Source organism: Diplotaxodon limnothrissa, linkage group LG5 (assembly GCF_057381915.1).
Source record: "Diplotaxodon limnothrissa isolate DT_005_m linkage group LG5, D_limnothrissa_male_GT1.1, whole genome shotgun sequence".
Taxonomy (NCBI): domain Eukaryota; kingdom Metazoa; phylum Chordata; class Actinopteri; order Cichliformes; family Cichlidae; genus Diplotaxodon; species Diplotaxodon limnothrissa.
The window spans coordinates 23,535,524-23,555,810 of NC_140600.1; the positions used below are offsets into that span (position 1 = coordinate 23,535,524).

Genomic DNA, 20,287 nt, shown 5'->3' on the forward strand with positions numbered 1-20,287 from the left:
TTCTTCAGTGTTTACAAGCAAATTTGAGTCCTTTAAAATTTGGTTGTAAAGGAGTCCTCTGTGTCACCAAGACCACCCACTGTTTGATATCTTTAGAAACTGCTAGAGGCACACGTGTAGTGTGTGATGCTTCCAGTTAATGCCTTCTGTATGGTTCCAGCTTCAAAAAGGAGGCCTGCCAACTGTCAATAAAGCTCAGAGATGCATTTATGTGGCCCCGAGTGGAAGGAAGCTTTGCTACAAGTGCACGTGTGAATCCATATGTCAGCGTTTATGGTAAATGGTAAATGGCCTGTATTTATATAGCGCTTTACTAGTCCCTAAGGACCCCAAAGCGCTTTACATATCCAGTCATCCACCCATTCACGCACACATTCACACACTGGTGATGGCAAGCTACATTGTAGCCACAGCCACCCTGGGGCGCACTGACAGAGGCGAGGCTGCCGGACACTGGCGCCACCGGGCCCTCTGACCACCACCAGTAGGCAACGGGTGAGGTGTCTTGCCCAAGGACACAACGACCGAGACTGTCCAAGCCGGGGCTCGAACCGGCAACCTTCCGATTACAAGGCGAACTCCCAACTCTTGAGCCACGATCGCCCCTCGTTTATGTCCATATATGCAGCAACCCATCTCATCCAGATGTTTGTTTGTTGGTGAATTTGTAGTTTTGCTTAATTGATGCTATCCAGCAGCAGCACATGATCACTATTAAAGCCATCAGCACCGCGAAACACTTCAAAATTTTCTCCTTTTTTTGTAGTCTTTTCATTTCTTTGTGTGTCCAATTATAGTATTTACAACAATGTAATTACATTTTTATGGGAAATGCTCTAAACGCAGAGAGCCTTTGTGGACATGTTTTTCCAAAAGGTGTGTGTTTGATGCCCTTAGTACTGTGTTTGTGCAGTGACTTTATTAACTTTATCACAAGATCGTCATGGTCATTAGGTTGCTTCCTGTGTCATGAAAAGCTACATTTCAACAAAGTGGGTTATGGCCGTTGGCGTCTCACATAACACACCCCATGGATCGAAGTGGAGAGTCAAAGAAATAAAAGAGAAAGAAGGAAAGAAAAGAGAGGTTGAAAAGATGAATGAGGGGACACATCAGTGTGTATTGTGTGCGGTGTGTCTGGCTCCAAGACTAGACGCCAGTCTGCGAACTCACACACACAGACAGTGATGCACACATTGTGTTGCTGTCTGAAGCAGAGGTAACTCTACACCTGCAGGGGAGGGTCTGTAGGCATCTATGAAAGGCTTTGCTAAGTCTAGCAGGGTAGTCCAGAGGGCAGAGGATCTGTGGATGTGTGGTTTTTGGAAAGAAGGTGTGGGTATTTGAAGTCTGTACTGTAGGGGATTATGGTAAACACCGCAGAGTGATTGTAGAGGTGCCGAATTGTGGTGTTACAGAAGTTAAGCCTGAGGGCCAGAGTTTTAAAAGTTCCTTTTTTAAAAAGTGTTTCTTCCATGCAAAAATTATGATCTGCTTTTATGTAATAATGTTTTTGAAGATACATTTTCTCATGTTGTGATTCTTTAGCATGGCTTACTTTTCCAGTGCAAGGCACATTTAATAAGGACACCAAAAGCGTAATGTGTGGGGAAGGAAAACATTTCATAACTGCCTTTGGCAAGATGTAACATATTACTAAAAAACACAGTAAAGGTCAAACAGTGCATTTAGGTTGTGGAACCTTTTTTTCACCTGTGTGAGTCCAACCTTTTAACTCTTGCACCTGAGCAAACTAAAAGAGGGCTTCGTCTGTTTAGTCAGCACACACGGCGACATCTACATTTTCAGAAAGAGAAGATTTAGAGATTTTATCTTGTAAGTTTTTAAGTCATTTTGTATTTTTCCCAGTTACTTAGCCAGTTCACGATCAGTTTATGCTGATCAGCTGTTTCTGTTTACTTTCAGTGAAAGCAGAAGTGTAGTATCATAGCACACATAATTCAAACAATGGTGTAATACCCCAGAGTTGCATTTTGGATTAAATAACCTTTAACTGTTGTTATGTTTTCTTTTGTTTTTTAATCTAGGTCTTAGACCACTATGAGAGGGAAGGTTTCAGCTTCCTGTCCAAGGTTTTTAATTCTTCCCATTCATTCCTGGAGGACCTGACGGGGCTGACTCTGCTGCACCAAGAGACACAGGCTGCAGAGGTAGATTGCGTCCACACATACACCCACCCACACAAATAGGTGGAGACATGATCACAAAATGTGCTAAGTGTGGCAAACCTGGTCCTTGAGCCATAATGACAAGAAACTGATGTTTGTATAGCTGGAATGAGAGCTGTGTGTGTATTCTTTGAAAGTAGTTAAGCACACTTGTCACCAATTTTGTGTTTTGTTTCTGTTTGTTTGTTCTGTTTGTCTTTTTTAAATAATGTTAGCCACCACTGTCAGGTGAAGTGTTGTTGGGGTCTGGTTTGAAAGTGGGAGTAAAGAGCTCTGCGTGGTAGTGCATTAATAGTGAGTAAGTGCTCCAAAGAGCTATGATGATGCAGGTTGTAGCCTCAAAAATATATGGTGTTTTTTGATGTTTGCACTCTGGTTTGTACTTCACCTTAGCCCATGCTGCAGAAATTTATTATTTATTTATTTTTTATAAAACTGTCTCAGCAATGACGTTAAAACGAGTGATGAAAAGCTTTGTACTGCAGTCATTATCAGTCCTCTCCTCCGTGCTTCTTAAAACTTCTTTGATTTTATTGAAATTTGCTGTAGCAGTTCCCTTTCCTATCCATCCGCACAGGCCACAGACTGTTAGTTAGCTCCAGGACCGCATGCAAGCAAAAATCTGTTGATTGGTTGATTTTCAGTCATTCTTTTCTCTGCATAACTGGAAAGTTACAAAACAGACATGATTGCAGGATCATAAATCTATTTTTTTGCTACCACTGCTGCTCACCAACAGGAGGTTGTTAGTGGAAAGTTGTACACAGCACTGAAAAGGCTAAAATGGCATGAAGTTTTTACATCTTTACCTCAGACTGATAGTTAAACCATGTGTTCTAGTTTTGTTTTGTTTTTTGTTTTTTCTGAGTGAAATATTTTACCCATCTCTTTTATCTGTGCTCTTTATGGTGACCTCCCTACACCAACAAAAGTGATTAATGTGTTTTTAAAAAAGTTAAGGAGATTGATAAATGAGCTTCTCTGTAAATGCAGAGTCCCAAAAAATCAGTCCACCAGTTAGAAATATCCCCTGTTTTTCTCATTTCATTGTGCTGGATCAGTGTCGCTGCTCCACATTAATTTTAAAAGTCAGAAGTCTGGGCATGAACTTGTTTGCCTGCCCGTACACGTCCAGACACATCTGTGTTATAAGCGTCTTTTATATGTGGAGATTCAACATGAAAACAACACTGAGACAAATTCAGTTTAATGTTAATGTCATAATAATAAGATTAACTTAATATGGAAAATAACCTAAAAATGGGCGGACTTTCACTTGTCAATTCCTGACATCACCATTAGCACAACCCTAGCCCAAAATATACTAATTGGTCAGATTGTTGGATTAGATTGTTGCAATGGAGTTGGACATTAATAGTAAAGAGGCCATTCATCAAATCAGCCGCTAGCCTTCACCTGTGGAAACTAGTTACTGCTGGACTGAGGTAACAGCATTAGTTAGATTTGTGAAGATGTTTCAGCTCCCATTGAAGAGACTTCTTCAGTTTTAAAAACAAATTGGTGGGGTCTCAGGTACTTAACCCTTAATGGGGGTTGTCCCCTTGAATGTATTCCTGAGGCTCATTGACTTTGGGTCATGTGACGACTGACATGAGCCATGGGGTGAAAGAAGTCATGGGTCATTACCATCACTGGTGGTTAAAGGTGAAACCCCTGTGAGATCTTTCCTCAACCTATCATGTGACTTACTGAGGTCACCAGAGACGAGGTGCGAGTGGGGTTGCCTGGGAAGAGAAATCAAGACTGCACTGGAAGTGGCTGACAGCTCATGTTGTAAGCCATCACTTTTCTTCAGTGACGGTTACTCACAGTGGACAAAGATGGCCTCCTTTACTCCTCTCTTAAACCATCTGTAGTTTGTCCTTTAGGTGCACACGTACAGCTAAGTCTGTTGTTGAGGTGGTTCTTATATGTTGTACTGTGCATTTGTGAAATGGCTGTTTAGTTTTACCTATGCAGAGGTCCGACCACACCTCACTGCAGAGTATACACAGCATACATTTTTTTTCATCTTGTGTTTGAGAGTTTGTGTCTTAGACAAAAATTGGACCAGGTCTAAGGGGACAGCTGCCACTTGGGGTCAAATACCTGTGGCTCTTTATCGTTTGCTTTTAGAACTGAAGAAGCCTCTTGGATGAGAGGTGAAACATCTTCACAAACCTAAAGAAGTCCAGTTGGCTCTTTTTTTCAGGCTCTCTAGAGTGTAGTTGAAATGGTTTGGGCAGCTTGTTTCATATCGGCTTCATGGCTGACCAAACAGATTTCTGAGCTTCTTGCTTTGCCTACTCCAACCATGACTGAAACCTAAACAGTGGGGCAGAGATTAATGGCTACATAGCTCTTAGATTGGTCCTGGAAGTTTTACAACCCTGGGAAATTCGTACCAATATGTTTTTTTCACACAGTTTCAGAATGGTTTTATCCTCTTGTGGAAATTTTAATTTCATCATTGGGATTTCTCTAAAAGCAAAACCAAACAGGACCTAAATCATTAAGCAAAGATGCCGTTTTAATCCCGAAGCAGAGATATTTTCGTCCCATAACCTTCCTCTAATTATTGTGTTGCCATAGAAGCGCACAGTCAATGTTGACGGAACAACGAGCGGCATAAAGTTCCAGCAAACACCCAGAATACTTTGTGGTGGAATATGGGTGGTTTTCTTCAAGACTTTCCCCTCTGACATGAGACAGAGGGAATCGGGGGGAAAGACAGAAAACGAGTGCGTGTGGGTGGTGGGGGTTGGACTGTTGAACTGTGGGAAAATCCCATGTACTTTCTCCCTAATAACACATCGATGAGGAGGAGGGGGTGAAAGAAAAGCATGAGAGCCAGATTAAAATACTGAGAAACATAAGAGATAAGAGACAGTGGAGATCGTAGAAAAGACAAGCATGAAGAAAGAATGGACGTCAAAAGAGGACTGGAGATGAAAAGAAAACAATTTAAGGTGAAATGAGAGAAGCAACAAGTGAAGAAGAAAATGCCTTCCTCCTCTTTTCTCTCTCTCCCCAACTTCTACCCCCTTTCTCACCTCTTCTTCTATCAGTCTCCACCTCATCCCTATCATTTCTCTCCATCTCTTGCATTTGTTCCCACCCCCTTCTGTCCACCCCCTCTCCCCGATGAAGCGTGTTGAAGAGTCTGGCATCGGTCCCATTCTCTTCAATCAGAACACGGAGAGATTGTTTTGATTGCTCAGCCCACTAGCGCCAGAAGTCTTTGCGTCTGTTTCCTGTACACAGATTACTTTTTCTGAAAATTACTGCGCTTTAAGGACGTCCCTTAAAAAAAAGCCCTCATTTCCAGGAAAGACAGTAGTGGTTTTTTTTCCTTGACTTTGAAAGCATATTATTACTTATTTCATGCGGGAACCCACTAGAAACAGGCTTGTGGATCATTTTGGGGCTCGACCCCATATTTTGAGAAGTTCTGGTTTGCAATAATGATGATTCTCACTGCAAAATTAGGGGGTTTAAAGGGTTCTTATGTGATTCTTTTTAATGTGTACATATTGGAATTGGGTACAGTTATGAGTCCTCATGGGAAGATTATCACTTTCAGTGACTTTTCAGTGACTCACTGCTTTTAAAAGGTTTCCCTGAATTGTAAAGAATAGCTATTTTCATGACTAACTATCTCATCTGGTGTGGTTTTTTTTAGAAACTGTTGACAGATTTTACAAGTATGACTTTTAAACTGCAGGTTCTGATGAGAAATACAATAGTACTGGTCATATATGAAAAAACATAGTATTACAATGAAACAAGTTACACTTTTCAATGTTCTCGCCTTTCCCTAAAGCATGACACTGAATTCATCACAGCCGTTCAAGTGTGTGTAACCATTCTAAACTATAATCTACGTCACTAGATATCACTACTATGTACTTAAGGCCTATTTTGGGTGAGTTTGTAACCTGAGAACTACTTTTTATGCGGTCACTGCAGGGTTTTGTGGGAGTTCAAGTTCGGTAAAAGTTTAGACTGCCTGAAAGCTGTGCCTGTGCGTGTATGTGTGTGGTGTTAACGTGCACAAGTCACTTTGAATGGCTTCTTTGTGAGATCAGCCCTGCTGAGATTTCAGCCTGTGATGGGACCATGGCAGAGTGGAAAATGTACTATAAATCTGGCAAATCAGTTACTTATATTTGAAACATTTGTATGCAGCATGCCTCTTAAGGCCGTTCATGTTCGTGGCAAGGAAAATGAAACATGACCTGATTTTAATATTTATGAGCTGATCTGTAGTTGTGCTATACTACTTTGTTTTTTACTCTGCAGATTGCCATGGTTAGTTTTCCTTGTGTTGTGCAACTGTTACCTCCACTGTCACTCCTGTGTGTATGAGTTATTTTCATATGGTCTAATTGTGTCATACAGCAACATTTTGGCTCATTTTCTGAGATAGACTCTCCAGCAATCACACCACCTTTATGCTGTCATGTGTTTCAGGCCTCTTTTACCCCTCTTGGTCCCTATTTATCTCATAACCACATGAATGATTATGTTTAAGTTAAGAATGAGTGTGGGCCACTATCTCTATTTTTACTATTTATAGCATTGTAGAAGCAAAAGAGATGAGGGAAAAATGTTACACAGCCAGGAAAAGACTACGGCAACCATTCAGACAAGCCTTGGCTATAAAATCATTGTACTTACTTCCTCCGAGGCCGTAAAACTGCCTCATGCCTCGACTGATACACATTTTCTCCTAACTTTAGATGAGTATTTGTAGTTAAACGTTATCGTTGCCAACAAAAATATCCATTTACCACAAGATTTTAACTGTTTCCAGCGTGTGATTTATCCAAACCAGATCAAATAAGACTGAATTGGGTCACATGTTCAACCTGTGTCGCCATGTTGGTTCAAAAGTTGAATGGGATGCATTACCTGAACTGAATCAAGCTCCGATTTCAATTCACAATAATTTTGTCATTTAAACATGTTTAACCGGAACATTGCTTTGAGTTTTGGCTGCCCTTTCCTTCCTCACTGTAGCTTCATTGTTGAGGGCAGGGTCAGACACACAAACACTCAGAGAAGCTGACAGGAAATGAGTGTCTGTACGGGATGCTCTACCTTTCCTACGATGCCCACTGATTGTCTTTGCCTTGGAAGGATGAGTCACTGCGCTCATTCATACAGCCACTTACAGGGATCAAGGACAAAATGGGTTAATTTTATGACTTTAATGTTAACAAAAAATAGAAGCGCTATACCATTATTGAAAGTTAAAGTCATAATAACAAGCTGGCTTTGCTTTTTTACTCATTTGCAGCTCTAATGCGTCAGGTTAGTAATGTGATTGCAGGAGATTTTGTAAAGGAAGTGATGCGTTACACTCATATACAGTCATCTGACTTTATCAAGGTTAGATATTATTTTGTGGCTGTGCAGTTTCCTTATATTAACATCAAGGAAGCACGTGGTCATTGATATTCAGTTGTGTATGTTGTATGTCCCTGTCATCATTGTCAGTAAACATGGGAACGAGCGTGTTTCCCGTATGTGTTAATCTGTCAGCCTGTAAATGGCTCAAACAGAGGATGTGTGACCCTTTTAGCACAAAGGGTCTTTCTGCAGAATCCATGCTCCACTCCCTTCCACCTACTCCAACTGGCACTGGCAGCAAGTCACGAGTTAGACACGTCTGTGCTGAACTTGAAGAAGAATGTGTCACTTGTCACACTCTTTTCTGTTTTGATTCTTTGGGACGTAGTCTCATGTTGAATACCGTGACAGCTGCTTGATTTTTAACAAAGGGGCCTTTAGAACATGCTTAGTAAAAGAATCTCATATCACACAAGTAACACTTGATGTGATTTGCTCCACAAGGATTTGAGTGAAAAACTAGGCAACATTTAATATGGGTTTGGTTATGTGAACACACTCTAGAGGGTGTAACCTGTGTTTGTGTAACATCTAGAGATGGCACGATACCACTTTTTTATGTCCGATACCGATACCGATATCATAAATTTGGATATCTGCCGATACCGATATGAATCCGATATAGTGTTTTTTAATCAACAAAACTGTTTTTTAAAATATCTTGCTGCATTTTGCAAGTCTGCAAGTTCATACTCAAGTTTAAAACAACAACTACACTAAAGCTATTCTGTTATACCTGTATACAAAAAAAATATTTCATAGTTCAGCAATACTGATCAATCTAATAAACTTAGACCTACACCATCCTCCCTATTCTGGTATTTTAAAGAGTACTTAGCGTAAATATTAAGCAACCTAACTAATAGGGTTCCAACTCCCAGCAACAACAAAAATAAATAAATAAAAAATAGGGAACCACCCCTCACGCTCCACCTCATGATGCTTAATCAACGTAATCAACCTTAATTTGATGCAGTGTGAAAAAAAATGCACAGAAATCAATTATTTTTCAAGAAATATTAAATAGATTCAACATCTTTCTTCAGCAAAATTGCAGACTGCACAGATGGTACCTTCCCAAAGGAAAAAGTACTATAGCTTACTAGGGTATATTAGACTTAATAGTCACTATATACAGTAATTGACTTCTATTCATTTTACATCAAATTAAAACTTTGGGTGTCAGATAATTATTTATTAAAAGCTAGACATTTTAAATGAGAATAAGAAAGAAAAGTATGTCTTTGTGCCCCCTTTTCCCAGTTAATGCCCTATCGGCCCCCCTGGCTAAACTTTGCTAGATCCGCCCCTGCACAGTTACCAGCCGTCAGCTACGTAGAAAAAGATCCTGGTGTAGAAAGTAATATTAAATAAATTGTAACAACAGCTTATCAAGCTTAAACGTGCTGCTGTTGTTCAGCCGCTGGTTTGCTCTTTCTGGCGCAAAGTGGACCAAAAACAAACGAGAGACAGACTCGCGACAGAAAAGCTGATCAGCTGATCATTAAGCAGTTTCACGATTGAAGTAGCAGCCGGAGAGCGAGAGGCAGTCGCTCGTTAAGCTTAACGTGGGAATGCTTTACAAACATTCAGAGATGGACTTACACACTTGCTTTACTTCTCTCGGGGATAACTTTGTCGGAGATGAAATGCCAGGTTGCTAGCGAAGCTCCAAATGCTATCCAGACCACCGACAGGTCCCGCATGCCACAGCCGCTCTATCACGTGATGCATACTGCTCCGACGTTCTGAGGCGAGTTACGGCGTGTTGCAAGTTTTGTGAGGTGCTTTCGTGATATTTAATGGATCGGATTACATTTTTTATTTTTCTCCGATATCCGATCCAGTAATTTAGGTCAGTATCGGACCGATACCGATACGTAATATCGGATCGGTCCATCTCTAGTAACATCATCATCTTATTGTTGCATTTTGAAATGAAATCATTGTGAAATTACTTCAATCCCTTTTTAATAATATAGGACCATCTTGTATTCCTCCTTTGGGTACAGGGGCCCCTGATTTGGGAGGCATTTGTTTTTAAGTTGATACTCCAAATATCCAAGGTTACATATTGTGAGTCAGTGTCTTGCTCAAGATCGGTTTGTGAGGCACACTTTAGATAATTGCTCTGACAGTTGCTATCTAAATTATTTCGGTTTTGCTGCGTGACCTAAGATTGAACCGTACCTGTCGTCTAAGTAAAGAAGTGATCCGAGTCTTGCTGAAAATTCTTTAGGTCTAATTTTAGTACACAGAAGCTGTGTTCGATAAGATGTAGGTACCTGGATCTGTCCAGTGTGCCTGTGGCTTTTTGGTAGCAATCTCAGTGCCATCAGATGCCAGTAATCATCACCCTGAGTCATACTCATCCCCTTGAGGAGGAGATGTTACCCAACCACCCACACACATTCATCCATGCTCTGCTCTGCGCTTATCCACGTAAAACAGTGCGCTGACGATAAAGTTGATTTAGTTATGTTGGCCCGTCACCCAGCAGCTTGGAAAGCATACAAGTGCGGATACGCGCACACACACTCAGAGTAACACAAATTATCCAGTCACATGCTTTTTTTTCTTCTTCCTCTCTCTCTCTTTGTCCCCACATAAACAGACTCTCCCAGTGGAGACACACACACGCGCGCACACACACACGCTTACTCTATGAGCGTCAGAGGGCCCCATGTATGTCAGAGCTTTATCCAAACACAGCTACAGTTGCTACATGCTGCAATTATTACCAGATGGACTCAGGGAAAACATATTAAGTCTGCTTTTTCATTATTGCACTGCACACCCTCCTGTGAGACGGAGAGTTCGAGTGGGGAAAAAAAAATAAGGAGGGAGAATGAGAGAGACATTTTAAAAAAGTATAAATTGTCTTTAAATTGACTGCAATCTACTGTCCCTGAGTAGTTGCTTATTTTCATTTCGATTTACTATTAAGTTCCTTTGAAACAAAAAAAAAATCACCTATTTTTTTTTTTTTTAACTCTTTATATCTAAGTACAATCCTTTTGTTTTTTTTACTTGATGAAATCCATGAAACTCCATTCAGTAAGACTTGGAAAGTATGGAAATTGTGTGTTAACAAGCTGTTGCTGTTCATAAACACCAACTTCCTATCCAGTTGTTAAGTGATGATGTATGAACCCTGCTTCCGGGTCCAAACTACTTTGTGTTTACTAAGGCTGTTGTTTTTTTTTAAACACTGTCTATTTTCTATTTAATTTTCGATTTAATCTGAACAAGCTCCTTAAAAAAGGGGGGGAAAAAGGTCGGTGAACACTCTGCGTTTCTCAGTTTTTATTACCACTATTCATCGGCAGCACGTTTTAAAGCACCGTTTTTTAAAAACCTTACAGTGTAACTACAGCCCATCCCATGCAACAGTATATTAATGACTAACCTCGTATTGTTGATGAATGATCTCGGTTGTGCTTCTGACTGAAGTTTGGTCCGTTTACAGCAACCTGCCATGCGATTGCTAACTTTTATTGAGTGGAAACGTTACTGTGCTAATGTGTTTATATAGCTAGCCACCACGTAGCACATCAGTACATACCAGCTAGCCAAACTTCAGTAACCCCACAAACATCACTGCTGTTTAGTTTTCTGTCTTCATTTATGTCAGAAGTGAGAGCAGAACTGTACGTTTTAATTTTTCTGAAATCCCTCAGTTGGAACAGGGTATATTATGTTTAGATGGAAATTAGCAAGCTAACTCCCTGCTAACTTCTAACTCTGTTAAACTTTAACATCCAGGCATCCATGGAAAAAAAGGATTTATTCATTGTTACACCTGGTAAAGCAGCCAGACTTATCATTTTATTAAAGATGGCTGTCGCTATGTGACATCGGTTGCAAAGAAGGTTCTGGACCAAAAACCTCTCCCACGGTCACCTGTGATTTGCCTGAATGATGCTGATTTGTGTGCAAACACTTGCCAACTAATCACTGAGTGAAACTGGAAATGGAAAATATTGGTTGGTAACACATTGTTTCAAAATTCCCTTGCAACCTGTGTCACTGGCATTACTGACCGGTCTCTGGATCTGTGGCTGGGGCTTCAGCAATCGATTGGACCCGAAGCAAGCACTTCCTGACCTTTTGAGTAATACACATTTTGTCCTAGTTACTGGTGGTTGCTAGGAGGTCACCGTCAAGTCTCTAGGCCTGTGTGACTGGGCCCTTATTGAGTTTAGCAGCAAAAGCCAAGTATTAGAGTGCTCTCTTGCGTAGCCAACTGACTTTACTCTTGTTTAAACTTTAGATTTCGATTATACACTTCCTCTTCACCTTGCTTTTTATTGATTTTTTTTTTTTGGCCATGCAGTCTTTATTTATTTTACTTATTCCAACATCTGCCATTACAAGCTAATTCAGGAAAACTACCAGGAAAATGAAATGTTCCTTTTGTTTTGGCTGCACGATTGAAACTTCATTTTCCCGGTAGTTTTCATGCCCAGTGGCAGACAGAAGTGCATGGTGAAAGCGACACTTTTTCATGAAACCAGTCTGGATACAACTACATTATGCAACTAACTCTTATTTTATAATCAGTTGAAACAAAAAAGCATGCCTGATGCATGTTTTAATATCATCTATTACTAGCATAAAACATCACCATTTGAATTATGTATAATATCTCCCCCTTGATCTCAGCCCAACATCTTCTTTCCAGTAAAAACATGTCAAACCACAAAAGAAGTTAAAATATCACCTATTAAGATGCAGAGAGATGAAGCATTTTATATTTAATTCAGTAGAACATTAACTGGCTGCTTTCATGCAGCAGTTTCCAGGAAAGGAGAGGAAAGGTAGCAGTTGTGGTTGAAACACAGAAGAAGGATTCAGAAAGTTATTTGATACCATGTTCCATAATTTGTTTAGAGTTTGAAAGTCAAGAAGAGATTCTTCACAGATCTCATAAAAAGAAATTTCAGTTTTAACATGTGATCATTCTAAATTTATTACTGGAAACTTTAGTCTTCATTTCTTTCTTGTTATAATTTGATAGCTTCTAAGTTCACTCTGCCTAAAATACTTATTGTTACAGATCATTTGAATTAATTGATCTGAAGTTTACTCCTTGAATAATCTCAATTGGTTAATTCCAGAAAACCTTCAAGGAAAATTTATGAAAATATTGCTACATTACAGACTTTTTGTGTGATTTTGTATTTCTGTGTATTAATGTAAAAAGTAAAGCGTGCATACCATCATGTGGCACATGCATATTTATGTCCCATACATATGCCAGCTATTCCTGCTTGACATCTTCTGCACTGCTAATTATAAAAGTGTGCTCTTCTTTCTCTGATGCATGCCAGCAGGGAGAGACAGGTCACATCTTCTATCCTTCCTTTCTTTACATAGTTTCTCACACATGCAGAAACTTTGTTCCTATACATAGTCTAAATCATCCCAGTCCTTTACAGGCTAAATTCAGAAGCTTTGTGTCATCGGTGGCTTGACTTTTAACCTCACTTGCTAATCCTACATATGCTAACCTTAACATATAAGTGGGGTGAGTAATTCTTGTGTGTTTGTTTTTATAACTAACCCTAGTCTTCACAGGTTCTAGATTGTCCAGCACAAATTGGCTCTTGGTTGTCTGACGCTGGCAGTGAGTGCTGGCAACCACAAAAGGGAAAATAGTGTAGTGCAAACAAGTGAAGTTTGACAAATAGGGATAACAAAGTGATTCAACCACAGCCTGCTTTACTCAATAGAGTTACCGGATTGAATAATACATGTTCTGTGCCAGGGCAGGTCATTCAGGACTTGGGTCAGGTGTGGCAGCTACAGTACGCCATCAGTCATTTAACTGCCCCTGTCCCACCTTTCTGATCCTCTAGCTGAGGTAACATGACACTTAGAACTAGCAGAGCTGCTCAGTGTTTCCATCATTACAAGGTGCCATGTTCAGCAAAATATAAATACCCAGGAAGAAGAAGAAAGAAGAAATATCCAGTCAGTGATCCATTTGCCTTATTAGTACATGCTCATATTGCAATATTGTTTGTTGCCTGTTCTTGTTTGGCCGTGAAATTAAAAAAATATGAGGTGCTGTAAGTGTATAAATGCAAACAATGGTCTCTTTTAGCCCATTGCAAGGTGATTGCTAGGCAACGTGATAACATTGTCATCTATCACATATAATTCAGCTTTTGTGGTTATAATGGACATGTTATTGTCATAAAATTAAAACAATAGGATCCTTTCATAAGGTGTTGTAGGTGCATAGAGGCAAAAAATACTGTTCAGCCTAGCCTGTTGCTAGGTGGTTGCCAAGCAATTTGATGGCATTGTAATGGTTGCTCAAATCCTCATCGTGTAGGAGGAGTTGGCAGACAAAGAGACAAACACAGAGATTTTGTTTTATAAAAGGAAGAAAAGACTGGTCAATTTTAATAGATTACCCGAGTTATTGTTGATTTAGCACTATGTAGGTTTATTATTGTTGTTACTGATATTAGCATTTTTCCGAGCTTTTTCACTCAATGTGGAGATAAAGATGAAGAGGTGAGAAGAACAGCAGGTGATATGTTGTAAAGCTTCTTGGCACGGAAATAAGTCCACTTTTCTCCCTTGGTGGGCTGTATTAATACCCTTATGCACAGGATTGGAGCCAGCAAAGGGATGTACTGTAGGATGGGGGTGGAGAAGAAGCATGGCACCCAGAACAGCTGTCCTGTGTCTTGACCCCAAAGAAGCTCATACAGAATTACTAATCATCAATCACAGGGAGGTATTTTCATAAGTCATAAATAGGATCCATAAAGCCAAATTTTCCTTCACTACATGGGAAAACTTACAGAGGCCCTGTTCCTATACATGGCCTCTCCTCTCAGGCGCCAGTCAGTCCAAAGTGATGTCTTCTTCGAGCCAGGAAGCGAGCGACAGACAGATGGACAGATGACTGGGTGGCAGCAGACAGAGTAGTAGTCTAGTCGTCCCTGTTTAGCTCCTACTCTCCTTCCTGTTCGGTAGCTTAACAACTATTTCTGTATCTGTGTCAGCTTTGCACTTTTGGAGTGGACTGTCACTTGTGCAAGCACCCCAACACCACTTGCTTACATGTGGATCGGTTTGCTACACAGCTGAACTAGTCAATGTAATTTTTGTTTTAACATGGACATTATGTTATTGGAGATTAAGATTTTATTATCTGATTTCTGGTATTATTTAGTCCCAATACAAATAACTTATTTGCTAGTACTCAAAAAACTCTTGAATGATTTATTGATATGACAACACCTATATTATGTTTTTCTCATGGTGTCAAAACACACCGTCACTGGTTTTTGTCTTCTTTTTTGTATACCCTTTTTTTTTGTTGTTAAACTACGGAGAAAACGCTAAGTAATGCACAATTTTTGAAAAGCAAAAAGATACACATTTTATTGTTACTCCCCAACTAGTCACAGCAGATGGCTGCCTCTCCCTGAGCCTGAGCCAGAGGTTTCTTCCTATTAAACGGGGGTTCTTCCTTCCCACTGTCACCAGGTTCTTGCTCATAGGATGTCGTCTGATCATTGGGGCTTTCTCTCTGTAATTGAAGGTTTTTTACCTTACAATATAAAATACGTTGAGACAACAACTGTTGTTGTGATTTGGCGCTATCAAATGAAGTGAATCAAGTTGGCGAGCTATGTATCATTTAGAAAAATAATGTTCTGCCATCTATTAATGGATGATGAGGTAGTGTTGTTTTAGGTATAAGTGTGTAATGGAGTCCTGGAAGCCCAGTTTGATAAATGCATAATTTTGAATATAAAACCGTTTATATTACCATCTGTCCATTTTCTGCTACTTAACCAATTCAGGTCATGAGGGACGGAAGGCAGGGTATGCTGTGGACAGGTTACTAAGTGTCTAATATAAAGTCCCATGAAGAATGCCTTCATCTTTGCTGGATGAAGTCTGGTTATAGCAAAAATTGCAAAAGTTCCAACTTTTATGTCATGTGATTGTTTGTTTGTTTGTTTGTTTTTGTTCATTTTCCCCCTCACTGTTCAAACTGGAGACTGTGGCACTACAGTTGCAGTGATATAAGTAAGGGGTCTGCTCTGCATTGTTACTGAAACTGCTTTAAGGTAAAAAAAAAAAAAAAACAGAAAAACAATGATATTATATTTAAAGACATATTATATTTAATTTATATTTAAAGATATTACACTTTTCATTTGAAGGTTGGATTATAAACAATAATCTCATCCTCCTTGATACTGAAACTGGTATTAGACAACATCACTACATATTGGGTCCAATCTCATCTTTCAGGGTGAGTAATTAAATTCAAATACTTTGTTTTGTTCCTCACTAAGGACAAAAGGTTTGGAGATACCAGCGCTGAATTTAATGGATGTTTACCTTTCCAGTGAAGGTCAAATGTGTCATCTGTATCCAAGTAAATGCAGCTCAGCTGGAACCAAAGGAAGTGAATGTTATCAGAATGTAAGCACACATTGTGCCCAGTACATATTCTATTGTTTGATATGCTGAAACCTGGCATACACAGATGTATTAGCACATGACGAAATCTCCATTCAGGAGTGTTTCTAACATCAAACCCACTAAGAGTTGTATTTTTCTGTTACGCACAACTACTACAACATACAGAAATTTATTTGAAAAAAAAAAGTCAAGAATAATTAAACGATCAGTTTTACATTCACATGAGCACAGATAGCTGCTGTGTGTACATATAACCTGGAGTCTAAAGTGTTTTCCATGGATTCTGTCAGTTCAGGGCTTTTTGTCCTCATTTTCTGGTTTTGGCAAACACAGTAAAAATCTCCAGCTGCATCAAAGACAGAGATAAGAGTCTGTGTGTGTACGTGTGTGTGTGTGTAAGAGAGAGAGAGGATCTTGTAGCCTGATTCTGGCCTGCCTTGCTGGTCACAGGTAATCTGCCCAGGAGCTCCGATTTGAAAAGGAATTGCACACACGCACACATTGGACATCTGGCCACAGTGCCGGTTCTTATCTTTTCTCCCGATGCCGTCCTGTCGAGCACATGGAGAGCAGTGATAACATCGAGCCCGGGGTTCTGATAATTACACATACATACACGCGGGTGCACGCACGATAAGTACTGCATGATTTGCATACAGCATGTATCTGTACATATAGTATATTTGTGTTTGTCTGCTATCTGTGAGTGAGACTACGACTAACGCTCACAGATAGACTTTGGCTAATGTTTGACTGACTTTGTTTCTTTTCTTCATATATGAAGTTTTAAGTTGTTGGCAGTGACTGATTCGCAAAGTGCAAAGCCTTGTAATGAAAGACTGTGACTGTCTGGTGTGCTTAGCATCAGATCAAAAGATTGCTTCAACTGTGGTTTACTAAGCACTTTGTCTTCTTTTCTTCTATTAAATGCGTTTGTGTACGTGTGTGTCTGTATTTGCGTGCAGGGATTGCTGCTCTACAGTAGAACGACTGGTTTGAATAGTATTTGCACTCAATTTGACAATTTACAGATTTTAAAACAGAGAAAAAAAGAGTTCTCGTTTCATAATTTGCATTCTGTTGAGGGTTTTTGTTAGGCAGAAGTGCGTGAGAGGATCTGTGAATGTGCGCGCACGCTTACCCAAGCCCGTGTGTGTCTTAGTGCACATGCCCATGGGGCCCTGCTAGTGTTTGATTGCTGCTCTGACCACAAGTTGGGCTTTGACTCATAGTTCTAATTAAACGTAGGGCAGGTCTGAACTGGCAGGGCACACATACACGTACACACACCGCCTCTGAAGTTGATCTGTTATTGCCATTCGGTTAGTTGCACCCTCAAAAATGGTTCATTACACTGCGAGCACACACACATGCTAATGCCTCGCCAAAGGCGACTGCAGCTGATCTAAACAGAGGCTTCAAACTTTTAAAGGTTTTAATTTTACTGCAGCTTTGGCACACAAATAATAGTTGTCACTGTCATAACAGCTGTAACTGAACAGCGAAAACCAGTTTTTAAAAATCATACGTAATCTGTAAAAGGACTTTTTTCAAGTGTACTGTTATATATTTTACTATGTAGCTAAATTAGATATTTTTTTACCCTTTTTTTTTTAAACCCTGATATGACTCTAAAATGTGTTGATAACCTCTGCTGTACAGGAAATGTGTCACTGGGAAATGGTCAACAGGGAACGGGGAAAAACGTAGGGAAGTGGAAGATGGAGAACGATAGCCAGTGGCTGACAGTGAGAGAAAGGACAGAAAAGTAGAGTAAGGCAGACGGAGCAAGAGACTTTTAAAGGAAAGAGGATATGTCAGTTGTCGAACTAAATGTTGTTTTCAAAAACTGTTTCGATCTAGGGAAACATTTCAGAGAAAGGTAGAAAGTCACTGCCACTGGAAAAAGAGGACATTTGGGAAATTTAAGCCCCTAAATATTTAAGAAAAAAGTTAAGAACATGGAAGAACAGTCCTCCTGCAAAGAAGGGCGAATAGTCTGTTGGTGTCTCAGGAGAAACAACAGAACCCAGCTGTTGCTCTGCAGGCCACCACACCCAGCGGAGAGAGGCTCCATTTGTTGTTGTTGCTGGCCTTCACGACGCTGACAGAAAAAGTGGGAAAAGGGGGAGGTGGAGGTGGTGGCAGCAGACTCCGGCTGACTTAAAGTAAAGAAAAGAGAGAGTGAAAAGTAGCAAAGGAAATGAAAAGAGGATGCTGCATCGCTTCTGGTTTGTCAGTTCTCCGTGAAAGGGTTTGGTCCAAAGTTTGTTATCTGGGTCGAGTATTGAGAATGCCACTGCTTTGTTTGATTACCCCAAGACTCGGGAGATTATGAAAACACAGCCAAGGGGACATGACCTCAGCTGGGACCTGAACATTAACGCCGTTCCCACGAGAGCTCCTCTAAGCCATCTCTTTTCCCTTTTTTAACTTGCGTCAGACGACTTTCACTCCCATCCATGTTATCCTTCACTTTCCGCCTGACGTTGATTTTCTTCAACCTCCTCTCGAGCTTCATCCGTGTTGTCCTGTTGTTCCCATTTTTCCTTGTGTCACTTATTTTCCCTCTGTCTCCAAATGTAATTGCTACACTTTTAACGACTGGGCTGTTTTTTGTAGCTATTGTAAAACACACTGCTGTCATTTAATAAAATTATGACCTGGGTTTAACACCCCCCCCCCCCCCCCCCCCCCTCCCAGCCTTTTCAGCCACATTTTCCCTCAGCTGCTGGTGAGCCATACAAGTAGCATTCCTTTATCGATTGAATTAAATACCTAATAAATATAAGATAAGATAATTGGGTATCTGTTAACATTTTTGTCAAGTTCAGAAGGAAATTAACCCCATAAAGTTGCTTAAGTTACAGAGGAGCCACCAAATTTGGATCCACGCTGGATGTGGGGGAAGCTTTGTGAGGAAAAAGTGCCTCAAACATCGACACTTGAGCCTTTCAGGTCTGACAACTAGAGACTATAAATAAGTAAGATTGCTGGGCTTTGAACTGGGAAGAAGCATACGTGGAATAAAAAAAGCATTGGATTTCATAATGAGTCCAACAGTGTTACTGAAGTGCAATGGCAGCTTGATTGAGTTCTGTTACATTTCCATTGGTATGAAGCTACAAACTGATGCCTGCGAGGGTCACTGCATCGATGTAAGATGATGAAAGTTGAGCTGGCTTCCTGTAGCACTGCAGTGATGTTTGTGAGTGCTGGAGTCACACCACTGCTATTCAGTGAGGTGTCCTATAACGTCACACCCAGTAGTATTTCTAGTAAGTACCTCAGTAAACAACGACAGCAGAACGACAGAGATAAAAGCATAGACTGCATATAAAAGATGGAACTGGTAACCATGACACAAACCAGTGGTTTGCAAAATTGTGTGTTGAAAACCTCAAGTGAGGCATTTTGGCTCCTGCGAACTTGGCGTTATGAAACCGGACATGACAAACACATGGATCTGAGAGAGAAACTGAGATACACTGCACAGTTTTAGAATAGAGTGATAGGCCCACCCTAAAGAATATCCGGTTTTATCCTTTGTTTTTAACTCTGACGGGGACCATAATTTACAAAATGAGCGTCTTGTTACACTCAAAAAGACATGAAACTGGGAATTGAGAACATAAACTCATCAGTAAAGTGTTTACTGAGGCTACAGATCAAGGAAGCAAAATGATCTTTATTTTTGGAGTGAGAGAAGTCTCACTCTGCTGGAAAGAATAGATTTGCTTTACTTTTTCATATCCTAAGGCTGTCATTTCATATACAGATTATCCTCGCATTATATTTTTAGTGATGAGTGTTTATTTTTTTGTAGAAAAAACAAACACTCTTAAAAAAAAAGTCAAATATTTAATAAAAAGTTATTGCCTTTTAGTGTCAAAGAGAGGGTGTGTGGGTCTTTTTCTTTTTTCTTTGAACGTAATCTGCACATAGGATATGTGTCACCGATAGGGCAGGTTAAGTTAGTAGGTTCCCCTCCTTTTCCTGTCTCCACCCATCCCCTTTTCCTTTTCCTGTCTCAAGTCCCAGTGAACAGATTGTGTACCCATGCACACCCAATTACACGCCATGTTCACCGAGCTCCCCCATGAGAGCTGCAGCCCTGGAACAAAGAGGACATCAGAAAGAACACAGGGGATTGCTGGAGGAAATGGAAGCACACATAGTGATCATTTCAAAACGAGGGGGTTGGGACTACCTACATTTCG

At 40.2% G+C, this 20,287-nt stretch overlaps 1 protein-coding gene across 1 annotated transcript in view; it reads left to right on the plus strand.

Annotated features, from left to right (window-relative positions):
• Positions 1–20,287, plus strand: part of atg7 (ATG7 autophagy related 7 homolog (S. cerevisiae)) — a 61,736-nt gene that overhangs the window by 32,260 nt on the left and 9,189 nt on the right. Inside the window, exon 18 of the mRNA XM_085354294.1 lies at positions 2,049–2,171. Within this exon, the coding sequence (XP_085210420.1) occupies positions 2,049–2,171 (123 nt within the window). The remainder of the gene's footprint in view (positions 1–2,048; positions 2,172–20,287) is intronic.